Consider the following 14,374-nt stretch of genomic DNA (forward strand, 5'->3'; position numbering starts at 1 on the left):
TTTCATATCTCAGTTTCTAACACTGATAAAAACAATCAGTTATAAAAGCCATGTCTATGATCTGTTACCTTTTTCTCTGTCCAGATGCTGTTGAACTACAACTCCCATCAGATCCATTCTGCAATAACGGAAGTTGAAATTAAAAATACAAATTTCATTTATTACTTACTCGCTTCAACCTAAGATGTTTTGCTTCAACCTTAACTACTTTTCCTCTTTTTCTCTTACCTCCCCTGCTCCCGAATAAAAAGTTATGGAAAATTCAAAAGCTTGCATGCTATTTTGTGATATTTTGATCAGCCTCTTCAAGGTATTGCCCTTTTGGAATTTTTCTTATGGGCCAACATTTTGTGCATCTTGGTACAGTGGTACCTCGGTTAAGTACTTAATTCGTTCCGGAGGTCCGTTCTTAACCTGAAACTGTTCTTAACCTGAAGCAACACTATAGCTAATGGGGCCTCCCGCTGCTGCCGCACCACCGGAGCACGATTTCTGTTCTCATCCTGAAGCAAAGTTCTTAACCCGAGGTACTATTTCTGGGTTAGCGGAGTCTGTAACCTGAAGCGTCTGTAACCTGAAGCGTATGTAACCTGAGGTACCACTGTATTATTCAGCAACAACAAAAAACTAGCTGTCCAGTCACTTTTGGTCTGAGACATACCTTAGAATGCATCTTGAAAGCTGCGGCAGTAGAGCACCACAATTGAGTAACATTGGATTGGATTGGGTGGCTCCTGCGGACCAATCATACTGCTGTATTGTTCTAGGACCAATCAGACTGCTGCATTCTGAATCCTATTGTTCTAGGACCAATCAGACTGCTGCATTTTGGATCCTATTCAACTCAGTGCATAACAGCTGCCCAGAAGGGAATGCAGCCCTCAGGCTGAAGAAAGCGTCCCACCTTTGCTTTAAGCTACCTGGGATGCTGCTCTGAGGGAATTGGCCCATTGCAACATAAAGGCAGCTATGTTACCAGACAGTTGTGTAGCAACATGATAGGGGCGTGCCACTGACTCACACTTCCTGCCCTTCCACTGTGGCTTCCATCTTATCACTCTCCCCTTCCTGGCTGTTGGGAGTTTCCTTTTCCTCCCAACACCTGTTATACTAGCTGTGTGATGTCCAGGTTGCAGTTTTGTAAAGGAAGAAGAAAGGCTTGCCTCAAAATTCACAATCAAGAAAAGGGACCACGAATGGTATCTTCCTGTTCTTCTGATTAAGCTATAAGGTTTTCCCGATCAATAACACTTTCTGGTTTATACTTCCCCTAAGAGAGTTAGTTTGTGTATACTGTACACCGTACTTTTTAAATAAATAAATACTTTAAAATGCATATATAAGTAAATAAACTGCTTTGAGGGTTTCCCCCCTACAATCAAGCAGTATATAAAATTTATGAAGTAAATAATAAACAATACATTTAAAGCACATTGCTCCCCTCAAAAAAAAAATAAAAATTAATGGGAACTGGAGTTTTCCCCTCACAGAGCTACAGTTCCCAGAATCCTCAATGAACTACAGTTCCCAAGATTCTTGAAAGCAAGCAGGCAAAGTCATGTGCTTTAAATGTATGCAGCCCTAATGTGGTATTGCGGTTAAGAGTGTTGGACTAAGTTCTCACTTGGCCATGAAGCTTATTGGGTTGCCCTGGACTAGTCGTTCTCAATGTAACTTGCACCCCAAAACTACTGCGAGGATAGTATGCAACAACGGCAGCAAGGATACTCATCGCTAAGAACTGGAAAACCCAAGATCTACCCACACTGGAAGAATGGCAGATGCAGCTGATGGACTATATGCAACTGGCGGAGATGACTGGCAGAATTCGAGACCTGGGAGAAGAAAGGATTGAAGAAGATTGGAAGAAATTTAAGATTTATCTACAAAAATATTGTGATTTAGACGAATGTTAATAAGGATGCTTGGTTATAAACAATTGGCCATCACTAAATTGGATCGGAAATTGACGATAAATGAGATTAAGAGAAACAAAAATTTGTTGGAGAATTGTTACACTATATTGAATTGAGTGGTTATAAATTTGCAAATAAGATGATAATTTGCTTGAAAAAATTTATTAACGATGTAAGTGGGAGCGGGAGACGTGACGAAGTCCAAAGAAGTTATGAAATTTTGTTAAAACAAAGCAATGCTGTTTATTATCTTTGTATTTCTTTTATAAAAAACCCTAATAAATATTTTATAAAAAAAACCAAAACAAAACTACTGCGAGGATAAAGATCAGCGAGAGGGGAAGAAGACAAGGTGTACACCAAACTCCTTGGAGGAAGGGTAGGATAAAAATAGGATGGTAATATATGGACAGCTGCCACATATCTAAAGCCCATCTTCATATCCTAGACACAGCAGTGAAATTTCAGTAATACAGTATTGTAATGGAGGAATGATTATGCCCTTGTAAGTTTGTAAAAACAGAAATGTTAAACCACAGAGCCTAGGACTTGACGATCATAAGGTGGGCGGTTCGAATCCCCGCAATGGGGTGAGCTCCCGTTGCTCGGTCCCTGCTCCTACCAACCTAGCAGTTCGAAAGCACGTCAAAGTGCAAGTAGATAAATAGGTACCACTCCGGCGGGAAGGTAAACGGCGTTTCCGTGTGCTGCTCTGGTTCGCCAGAAGCGGTTTAGTCATGCTGGCCACATGACCCGGAAGCTGTATGCTGGCTCCCTCGGCCAATAAAGCGAGATGAGTGCAGCAACCCCAGAGTCGGTCATGACTGGACCTAATGGTCAGGGGTCCCTTTACCTTTTTACTTCAGTATATTAGCTCTGCAAGGTATGCTGGTGCTACACAAAAAGGGAATGTGAGTGGTACTGATTTGCCTCCTTTGTGCTAATCTGAGCTACATAACCTGGAAATGTTGGACTCGTAGTCAGAAATCTGTATAGCTATTTATTTTAAAATTTTACAAGCTGCCCTTTACCAAAAAAATGCATTTCAAGGCAGTATACAATGAAAATTTAAAATTACATTATAAGTAAGTAAATGCATGCTACAAGATATTCAATTTAATGCAATAAATCACATGACAATTACATCTCCTGCTCCTCTTTTAAGATGACTGCTAGAGCTTTTTGAAAGCTACATTTAACCCCTTACTTTTCCAGAGTAAAGACCACCCTCTAGAACTCCTTATGAAGAAAACCATTTGACAGTACCACTGTTTAGCAAAATTGCATTGTCTGATTCTCTGATATCATGTCTGTCATCTTCATAGAATTGGTATCAGCCACCTGTTTTGAAATTCTTGACTTTAATGTGGCTGCAGCAATCTAGTCAATTATTCTTTATGGTTGGCCACTTCAATAATAATAATGGAACAAGAATAAGCATGGGATGGGTGAGGAAAGCTAGAAGGGAACAGCTTTTCTGGGTGTTTTCAATGTTTCATACAATGGATACTTAGGACAGATGTAGTTTCTCCCAACCACAGGTGTTGCAGTTGTTGAAAAGCCTGTCACTGTTAAACCTCCAATGCTACTACTTTGCAAATTCTGTATAACTAGCTGCAACAATTCTACCTCCTGCAGCACTACTGGACAGACACAGGAACCTCGCCCCATATTGAGTTACCACTCAGCTTCCGGAAGTGGGATTTGAGTTCCAGCTCTCACTTTAGCCAAAGCAGCTGTGACATCCTTCCTTGGAAAGCACTAGGTCACCTATATATAATTGCTGCCCATGCTAGAAAAATGCCTTGATCAGCAAGGCAGGGAGGGAACCCAAAGATGATCACAAACTGCTAGACCAGCAACTAGGAGAGCAACAAGGTCATAGGGAAGAGCAGGACAAAAACTGCAGTCTGCAACTTGGGCTTGTGCTGCATATATACCATACATTTAATGCACAAGTATCACATTTAAAGCACACTTTACTCTCAAAGAATCCTGGGAATTGCAGTTTAAGGGTGCAGATAGGAATGAACTGCAGTTCCCATATTCTTTTGGGAGAGATATGCCTTGCATGTATGGTGTATACACAGCCTTAATTATCTTGCAGGGGGCAGTGGCTTTAGCTGGCCACGTGTACAGTGGTACCTCAGGTTAAGTACTTAATTCTTTCCGGAGGTCCGTACTTAACCTGAAACTGTTCTTAACCTGAAGCACCACTTTAGCTAATGGGGCTTCCTGCTGCTGCCGCGCCGCTGGAGCACGATTTCTGTTCTTATCCTGCAGCAAAGTTCTTAACCTGAAGCACTATTTCTGGGTTAGCGGAGTCTGTAACCTGAAGCATATGTAACCCGAGGTACCACTGTACTTTAGTTGTGAAGCATACTGTACAAGTAATGTTTCCTCTCCCTTTCTCCATAACTGGTCCGTGTTTTACAACTCCTTCTATATCCCTAATAAGTTAGAGCAAAAAACGCACAACAGTCGGCCAACCCTGCCAAAAGAAAATGTTCTCTGAGCATGTGCAGTTTCAGTGTTTAAAAACTCACTTAAATCAAAGAACCTGCATGGCTACTGCAGTGACAAATGTGTCTTGAGTCACCCACCCAATTGCTAAACACATTTCCCTGGGAATAAGCACACTTTTGCTGTAGAAAATAAGATAAAGTAAATATAGTAAAATTAGCATCTGTTGCCTTGTACATTCCTAGACAGGTGCCTACAGATTTTTTAAAACAATTAAATCAGAAATAATGTTGCAGTGATCAGCTTTGACAGTGATGGGTCTTTACGTGACATCTCCTAAATGGCTAAAAACCAGGCTACCTAGAAGATCATATTGTCCCTTACAAACTGGCCGGCCACTGTGATCACCTGAAGAAGCCCTCCCAACTGTCCCACAGTTATTTATTTAGCTTTGACATGAATTAAGGCTTTTAGCATAGTGCCAACAGTAATTTGGGACACTTTTCCTATTGAAATCTGACAGGCCCCTGATATTTTGTCACCTGAAAATGTTTCTGTCTTGCTAGTGGGACTAATTTCAGTAAGTGTTGCTCATTTGTTCTGCATTTATGATGTTTTAATGATTTATTGTACATTGCTGTGATTTTTGAAAAAGGAGTTGGTGGGTTACAAATGTTATATACAGTGCCCTTAACATTGCTAAAAATTGCATGGAATATGGCAATATTGGGAGCTGGCTGCTGCTGAGACAAAACTCTTGCTGAGACAAGAGTGCAGGATCTGTGCCTATGGCTAGCTATGAAGCAAGAACAAATGAGCAACAACTTGCTGTTGAAGAAGCAGAAGCTCACTGGAGGCAGAGAACTGACTATAACCCCTATGTAATTCTTCCTGGTAGGGTAACTAATTGGGACTGTGTGCATACCATATATTTAAGGTGCATTTCTCCCACCCCAAAGAATCCTGGGAAGTTTAGTTTATCCTGTACAGAGCTATAACTCCCAGAATTATGGTTCCCAGGATCCCGCAGTGTGTGAACCTTGAATGTATAGGGTCTATGCACCCAAAGGCATGTGTGGGAATGCAACTAGCCGGAGGGAGCTTTGATTGATTCATTGCTCCAATCTGAGTGGGACAAAGAAGCCATGATACACAGGAGGTCCCAAGAGGGAAAGCCCTTTTAGTTTCTGAAGGATGCCGAAATGACTGCTTTGTTGTATATACAGCAAGTGTAGGGAACCCATAGCCCTCCAGATTTTACTGGACTGCAGCCATGAGTGTAGCCAAGGTGGGGCAACTGCCCCCCTAAATCAATAAAAATACATAGCAAACTGAGGTTCTGCCCCCCCACCCACAAAAGGCCTGCCTGCACTAACAAAAATCATGGCTACGCCCATGACTCCCATTAACTCCACCCAGCATGGATAACGGTCAGGGATGATGGGAGGGGCAGTTCAGCAACATTTGGAGGGCCACAGGTACACCACTCCTGATATATGGGATGGGATTGAGGAGAACTTTATTGCTGGAATCGTAGTCAAGTTAGCTTGTCCAGATTCCTACAGACACAAAAGAAAAGGCGTTATGTATTTTGCCTAGGAACCTATGATGCTCTGCTAGTACTTAATAATCAGTGATGAATAGGAGAGGTTGTGTTTTTCTGCCACTCCAAAATGTTTACAAGTTATGTCTCAATTCTGTCGACTTTAAAGCTTTCAGTGGGTGGTAAGTTTTCTTCAGGCTGTATTAACAATTACTCTGGGAAGTGTCGCTATTTGGTTTGGATGGAGCATGGTTGTTGCTACTGTAACGGACTACTTTTGGAGTGAAGTGTGGAGAAAGCCCTCATTAGTTCCAAATTCACAGTGATACTCTTCCTAACACAGCGTAGACAGAAAGTAGATGAGGCTCTACCACAGAACTTTTCAAGTTGGTGACATGTTTTTTGGACATGCATCATTTCGTGACACAGTAATTCAATTTTACTAGCAAACTGGAAGTTAAACGAACCCTTGCCAGCGCCAGGAGGGAGCATTTGTGCGACACACTTACACACAAACATGTTGTGACGCAGAGTTTGGAAAGCTCTGTTCTACCACTTTATTGCTTGTAGATTTGACAATAGCAACAACAACAAAAACCAACTGCATGCAGTTGGAGGAACCAATCCCTTTGTCCCCTTGTCAGGCCACAACAGGCCAGTAAATATATTTCCATGCTGGTCATCTTTGTGGGATTATATATAAGGCTACCGTACTTTAAATTAGGCTGCTAAAGCCCCTGATCTATATTGCACACGAAAGTAGTTATGCACTTGGATGTGATACTTAAGTGGCTGCACCCCAAGATACCATTTTGCATCTAATTCCACGCCAAGTGACTGTGTACTTCAGCTGGTGCACCTCAAAGCACAAAATAAATCCTGCAAAATTTACGCCTGTATACAGCTAACGTAGTTCACTTGCAGAGACTAGTTATTGTCATTAAAATGCAAGAAACCTATCAAGGAGATTATGTTCTCACACTAACCTACATGTTGGTTGTAGTGTTTCACACATGGGGAAGCACTTATCTTCAGTGAAATTGCAATGTCAGATTTTGAAGATCAAATTACAGCAGTACATGCTGAAATACCATTAATGACTGAAAGGTGAAAAGACCCTGAAATTTGTGACAGTGTCTTCTTGCCGATTATGAAACAGGCTACTGTTCCCAAGTGGCTTTTTCTCCAAAGGAAACTCACAAATAGGCTTCCTTCAGAAGCAAGCACAGCTGAGACTATAAGAGTCAAAAATGCGTGAGAAATGTATGACTTCACGCCAAAAATACCACCAGAAGAAGCTGTGCCTATTTTGGGTATTGAGGCAGCACTATGAAGTGCAGGACAAGAGTCATGAATAAGCAATGAACATACAGGTGAGAAACAGTTGACTCCAAGATCTCAGAAATGCAACCACCCTAATCCCAGATTACATCCCAGGGCCAGATAATTGAAATGAGGGGCTGTTGAGTTATATGAAGTTGACACCTTCATAAACTGGGCTAGGACTGGGGAGACACAGGTTCAAATCCACATGAAACAGAGGCTGTGTATGCACTGCTGCTTTTAAAAAAAGATGCATCATTTTCTCACCCTGCCCCCCAGTTTCCAGAGAGCAACATTTCATAAGAAACAAGACAATATAGATTGTGGCTATTACATGGAGAGTAAACAGGAATGTGTACACAGCCTAACTTGCTGGTTTTGGTCCAGTCGCTCTTTGTAGTCCTAGCCTAACTAAACTCACAGGTTTGTTGGGAAGATGAAAAGGAAGATGAAGATGAAAAGGATGGGGGGAGCACACTGGGCATCTTTATTATACACCTTTTGGCAAATGCTGAAGACACCTCTTTACCCTTTACCTCTTTATCAACTCTTTTAGATTTATTTTCTTTTTAAATTTTTATTTGCATTTTCAAAAACAGGAACAGGAGAGGGTATATTTTCAGGACCCATGTTATTTGGAGGCTTATAAGTTGTAAACTATTCTGAACATTTTGTTTTAATTGCTGTAACTCACCTGGGACCCTGGGTTGAAGGGAGGATACTTAATAAATATAGCATTAATACTAGGACCATTTATGGTCCCCATAAGCACCTTGGAGGAAAGAGAGAGTTCAAGCTTCATGATAAAAAAGGTGGAGGCCTTCCAAAATCCAGAGCTGGTCAAAAAGTTGCGTTAGGGCCCCTCCAGATGTTGCAAAACAGTGTGCAAGCTTTCCATGTCGACCAGAACTCTGAGGCGGGTGGGTCGAGTGAGTTAAAAAAAACACGTTAGCCGGGATCTTGAAAAATGAATAAATCAACCAAACCTATCACTGGTTTGCTGCTAGTGCGATTACACAGCCATTTTCGCTTCCAGATACCCCGCCCTCCCGGTTCCTTCCCCGCTGGTTCCTCCTTATCCGAGTTCAAGCAGCCATCCCAAGTCAAGTCACCCAGCATTTCTGCATCCTGGATTCGGCCCCCGCCCTCCTGCCTCGACTCCCGGCGCGGCCCCATCCCGCAACACGGCTGCCATTCAAGCCCTGCGCCTTGGCGACGAAGCCGCCTTGGAGCCCGAGAGGCTTGCTTCCGAGCAGACGGGCGTGCGGCCTGCATAGCTTCCACAGCCGTTTCCTTCCTCAGCACTAAAAAGCGCGGGATGGGCAGGCCCCGTCCCCATCCCCCACCCCTTCCTTCCTTCCTAACAGACAACCTTAGCCTTACCCAGTGCAAGTCAACAGTGCGCATGCTCAGAAAAGGAGGGGGGAGAGAAACAACCCTCCCCCATACCTTTCTTCGGTTCCCGCCTCTCGCGGAGACCACGCCCTTACTGAGAGGCGCGGAACACCCTCGCCCCGAACCGAGAGCTCTGACTGGCCCCACGCCCCTTTCACTCTGGAAACTCTCCTCGTTGCCATTGGCCGAAAGTCGCGTGAGGAAAGGCGGAGGCGGGGGTCCGCCGGCTATATAAGCCCTGCGAGCGGCCGCCGTTCTTTCTGCTGTGCCGCGCTCCTTACTGTGTGGAGAGGGCTTGACGCTGGTGCTGCCTGTTACCGCCGCCGCCGGTTTTTTTCCTTTTTTTTTTTAAAAGCTACCCCCCTTCCTTTATTCGACTCATTCCCGCCATCATGGTCAACCCGGTCGTGTATTTCGAAGTCTGCGCCGACGGCGAGCCCTTGGGGCGCGTCACCTTCGAGGTACGAAGAGAGCCGTTAAGGCTAGAGCGCGGGGAGAGGGGCGCGCCTGAGGAGGACTCGGCTCCGCCGCCATTTCCTGCCGGGGAGGGAGTTGGGGGCCATTTTGGGACTGGTGTGTGTGTGCGCGCACGGGGAGGGTGGGGGCGGTTAGGAGCAACGGGCGCCGGTTGCGGGGGGGGGAGGGGCGCGATCGCCTCACTGCGGCGCGAGAGGGGCTGCGCGCGCACCCGGCCGGGCTGGGAAGGGGGGGGGACGGCAACAGAGGAAGGGAAGTGGGGGCGCGCGGACGGGCGTCGCCTCCTCCACGTGGCCTGCGCAGCCTGCCCTGGGGGAAGCGGTTGCTGGCTGCCGCCGCCTTTGTTTCCCTCGCCTTCCTCGCTCTTCCCTGCGCGGGGAAGGGAAGGGCTGCTGCCGCCGCCGCCTGCAAGGCCTTTTGGTTGTTGTCGCCGCCGGCAAGGCTCTTCACGCCTCGCCCCTGACGCTGCCCATTCTCCCCACGCCTTTGCTGCAGAGATGGGAGGAGGGCCGGGGGCGACAGGGGGGGGCTAGCCTCCATTTTTGGATTATTTTCCGTGGTAGTTTTCAGGGCTTTTTTTTGTGAAACGAGGCTTAAGGATTGCCTTAGGGGCGTCTCTAACGGACCCCCCCCAAATTATAATGCAAGTGCTGTGCGGACGAGCCCCTTTTTAGATCGCATGAAGGCAGGTATAGGCAAGGCCTGGATTCTCGGGCTTTCTGTTCCCCCCCTCTCCCGATCAGGTTTTCAAAAGCACCAAATGGCGGGCTGGGGTCTCCCGTGCATATTTCCTTAGCTGGGTTTCCTGCTCCTTTTCTTCACGGTAATGCCTTGCGTGGAGCAAGGAGATTCGTGCACCGAAAAGCTGCGAGTGTAGCTTTGTTTTCCTTGACCCGCGATTTTAGTAAGAAAATCTTCACTCCTCCCAAGTCCACGGCAGAGGTTAGGGATGGCTATGAAAGGTTATCTCTGCTCCTTTTAACGGTTTGATGGATTGTGTCTGCTTTGTGCGGGGGGGAAATACAAGTAAGCGGGTTAAATTTCAGTGCGGGGTTTCAAAGTGCGACAAATGATTGCACCACAGAGGTGGCTGTTGCAAGTTTTACCCCGTATGCGAATGGTGCTAGAGCCAGATTGAGCACGGTGCACGCTAGTGTTGTCCAGCTAATTTGTACCTGGCGTGAGTCCTGTCACTGCAGCAAAGAATAAATGGACAGTATGCCGATTGGATTTGGGAAGTGGGTGGAACACTTCGTGAAAGTGAAAATTATGAAAATTCTGCCTTGTTGGATGTCTTTTGTACACTAGCTAAAGTTGTGCCAAAACAAAATGCAGTTGTATGTAAAGTAGATTTTTTAGGATTACACTTTTAACCGGTGGTAATAAATATGGTGAGTAGACAGTAAATCGTTTTTGCCTGATTGCAGCTGGCCTCAATATTTAGCAGTAGATGGCAGTTAAGTCGACCATTTTTATTAGAAGACTAGAAGGATTCTGGTTTGTCAGAGCTCCCTCTAGAGTGCTCTTCAATCTAAGGCATAAGCATGCTGTATCAGTCTAATGTGCCTTGATCCTATCAATTAGCTTCTGCCTTGTATCATTCCTGCACAGTTCAGTTCAACAAATGAGTCAACAGTCAGTTTTGATTTGCAGAATAGGATGTTTTCAGTTTATAGCATCCCTTGCAATACATATATTTTGGTGCATGTTGCTAGAATTAATGACACTGATAATTACAAATGGTTAACAGGATAGCTTGAATGATTGTTATACGCCATAACCACCCAGGTTAAATATTTTAAAAGGCGGTGCTTCTCTTGGTAAAGCAATACAGCAAGAAGGATCAATGAGACTGGGAAAATTAAGGGAGTTAAGTAAAAATGTGTCTATTCGAACTGAATGTCATTAATTGACTTCTGTTTTTGTCCCACAGCTATTTGCAGACACGGTTCCAAAGACAGCAGGTTTGTACATTTGAAGTGCCTTCATCTCCAGGCATGTTTGTTGGAAGTAATTTTTCAAGGATCTAAGCAAATTTGGAAGGCTGTTCTTACAAATGTCTGCCTCTGATTTCAGAGAATTTCCGTGCCTTGAGCACTGGGGAGAAAGGTTTTGGTTACAAGGGGTCCTGCTTCCACAGAATCATTCCTGGGTTCATGTGCCAGGTATGTAGCAGTTATGATTTTAGTCTTAGAGTATTTGAATTGCACTGTTGATGAGATTCATTCATATAAAAAGTATTGCAGTCCTGCCTTGTTATGTTTTACGATTTATTATAGTCTGGTCCCTAGACTTTGACCTTTTCCGCTTGCATAATTGCTCTTCTATCCTGAATCTCCCCCCCCATATATATATATATATATATCACCCAGTGTCAGGTTTCAGCTACATGTGTATATTGTTTTCCTATAGGGTGGTGACTTTACTCGTCATAATGGAACAGGTGGTAAATCAATTTACGGTGAGAAGTTTGCTGATGAGAACTTCGTCCTCAAGCACACAGGTGCTGGCATCTTGTCTATGGCAAATGCTGGTCCCAATACAAATGGGTCTCAGTTCTTCATCTGCACTGCCAAAACTGACTGGTGAGTACTTTGTTTGAGACTCTCAACAGTGAACTTAGGCATGAGTTCAAATGGAATAGAATACCCTGAGCCTGAAGTAGAAGGTTGTGTTTTGTCTAAAGTTACACCAAACATAATAGCCAAGCATAATTTCTTGGCTAGCATAGTTATTGCCTGCTGCCTGTCACCTAAAATCTTCTGAATGTTGACAGGATGGTAGCCTTAAATGTATTTGGAACAGCTTTACGAAATAAAAATCACAAAAGCATTCTAAATTGTTCTAACCAATTTATTTCCTTAGGTTGGATGGGAAACATGTGGTCTTTGGCAAAGTCAAAGATGGAATGAATATTGTGGAAGCAATGGAGCGCTTTGGGTCAAGGAACGGCAAGACAAGCAAGAAGATCACCATCTCTGACTGTGGGCAGCTGTCATAAAATTCCTTTGTCTTATCAATCAACCATTCCTTCTGTAGCTGGGGTCAGTCCCCTGTAATCCTTGTGCTCCTGACTTACTGCTGCTTTTCTATTGGGTTTCAATTTCTGCTCCCTCACAAGTCCAGCTGGACTGAAGACAACTTTGTTTGCAAAGTGAAATAAAACGAGTTAAACCACATGCTAGTTTGTTGTTTTCTCCCCCAAGGCAAATCCTTGCATGTTATAATCTGATCAGATAGGTCCTAATCCTAAAAACATTGTCAAACCTTGGGGTGGCTTAGGTGTTGGGCAATATTAAGCCTGTCTGTGTAACCTTTATTCTAATCTTTGGGGATGGAAAACTTGTTCTTTCCCATAGTGATCACCATAGCAGACTATATACTCTGCTGACTGAGGCTGATAGAAGTTGGGGCCTCTGAGTTAGAACTAAGTTACTGTTTGAACATAGTTTGAGATATACTAAAGTGTGTGATCCTATGAGAGGGAAGCCGTAAGATCCAAATAGTGCTGCCTAGTTCTAGCCCAAGAATAAAAGCTGGTAATTCTAAGGCATTAAGCTGAAAATGTTGAGGCATTTGCTCTATAAATATCTTGTTATACTGCTTAAAGGGGGGAAAGACATCCAAATGTCCCAACTAATACACATTTACTTGGGCAAGTATCCACTTACACAATTTCTTACAATTTTTTTGGATCAGCAAGCTGTAATTTTCATCTTCTAAACTGCTCTCTGCTCACAGTGGTACTAACTGATGTCAGAAACATTACAACATTGGTATATTTGATGTTATGAACTAAACACTGGCCGTGTCCCTTAGCAAGTAAATCACAAAAGTATTGCTGTATGATTGCTATATTTGCAAGAGAAGTTACATTGTTGGCTTCACAAGGGACAGCAACCTGCGGATGCACTTACAGGATCAACTAAAACTAATGTTGCATGTAATACTGTCTTTTATGTTCAGCTGTTTCATTGGCATTAGTCTTGATGCCACTAAAACCCTTTATGGAAAATGACAGTACCATTCACTTAAGCAGCATGCTGTTTGGTGGGGCTCACTCATTTTGTGGGTGACTTGATCCTGCTCAGGACTTGTGTTCAGGATGATGATGAAAGGAGTCTAGGATGGAGCAAGCAATACAATGCATATTCTATGTCATGATCTTGAAGCAAACATCTAATCTACCAAGGGCTTGTTGATAACTAGCTAGCTCAGCATTACTGAACTAAAAGTTTTAGTTCTATATTGGACAAGGTGTTTGAAACGGGTTGCTTCAGGAAAGGAAAGCTAGGAATATTTGATATGTAATATACCCCATCATTTCCTCCAAGGAGGTTAAGGAGGTCCCCTCCAGCAGGACTGGAAAAGTGCTAATTAGGCTTTGAGAAGAAGGGACTCTAAGACCCTGCCAGAGCCCTTAATGGAAAATAAAAGGTTTACATAGAATAAGCCTGCTTGGGGCAATTCTTAAATTTAAAGGTTGGAGTTCATATTATCCAACTTGTGTCTCTGCAATATTTAGAACAATGTTGAAGGAATGAAGTCCGAAACGTGTGAATCTGGGATTCAGTCACTTGATGCTATTTTCACATTCACTAGAGAGAAAAAGAGACGCTCCCCTTGCTAGTGTAACATCCAATTTATAATCTGATTTACTCAGATGGGATATTACAACTCTCAATGCCCCCAGTATGTTAATATCATAATTGGATTAGATAGGAGCATAAATTTTCTACCATCTGATTGGTATGAGCTTGTTTGTTTAATCTGCCTGTTGATCTGTCTGGTTTTGTTGGTCTTCTGCAGTGTTCTTAATTAAAAAGAAAAAGAAGCATTAACTGCATATAATTTACAAGATTTGTGTCTAGTGATGCCTGGCTCAGAACTAATCTTTCAGCAGGGTTGTGTGCATATGACTTCTAGGAAAGGGATCTGTTCACCATGAAACCAAAATTGCAGTAGAATTAACCGCTTTTGCAAATGAAAAAAGGGGCATGAGTGGGAACCTGAATCTGAACATGCATGTCTGCAGTTCTGTGCCCCCCCCCCAACCAATTTCACTATCTGAGGCCATTGGAAGTTTTCACAGCCATTATATACAACATGGAGATTCTGCCTGCTGAAAAAGGAAAGGGAGAACATAGGAAAAGGAAGCGGCTGCTGTGGGTTACATCATCATTTGCTGATATTCCTTCATCCTCCCCCTCCCTTCCAGGTTTGCAGATGTAGCTCGGGATGCTATGCAGAGAAAGAG

The 14,374-nt window shown here is 43.7% G+C and overlaps 1 protein-coding gene across 1 annotated transcript; it reads left to right on the forward strand.

The window, feature by feature from the left end:
- The first annotated feature begins 8,889 nt into the window (after window positions 1-8,889).
- Window positions 8,890-12,296, forward strand: PPIA (peptidylprolyl isomerase A). Its single transcript, XM_081843395.1, has 5 exons — window positions 8,890-9,101; window positions 11,051-11,081; window positions 11,194-11,282; window positions 11,530-11,702; window positions 11,983-12,296. Exons 1-5 carry the CDS (start codon window positions 9,033-9,035, stop codon window positions 12,116-12,118), a joined length of 498 nt encoding a protein of 165 aa, XP_081699521.1. The 5' UTR covers window positions 8,890-9,032; the 3' UTR covers window positions 12,119-12,296.
- The last annotated feature ends 2,078 nt before the right edge of the window (window positions 12,297-14,374 follow it).

This window comes from Podarcis erhardii (genome assembly GCF_964252035.2).
Source record: "Podarcis erhardii genome assembly, chromosome: 16".
NCBI classification, from domain to species: domain Eukaryota; kingdom Metazoa; phylum Chordata; class Lepidosauria; order Squamata; family Lacertidae; genus Podarcis; species Podarcis erhardii.

Bases quoted from the DNA above. Each gene is read 5' to 3' on its own strand.
- PPIA (XM_081843395.1), top strand. From the start codon at position 9,033: ATGGTCAACCCGGTCGTGTATTTCGAAGTCTGCGCCGACGGCGAGCCC. The intron at 11,082-11,193 runs GTTTGTACATTT...CTCTGATTTCAG, and splicing joins CACGGTTCCAAAGACAGCAG to AGAATTTCCGTGCCTTGAGC. The intron at 11,283-11,529 runs GTATGTAGCAGT...GTTTTCCTATAG, and splicing joins TTCCTGGGTTCATGTGCCAG to GGTGGTGACTTTACTCGTCA.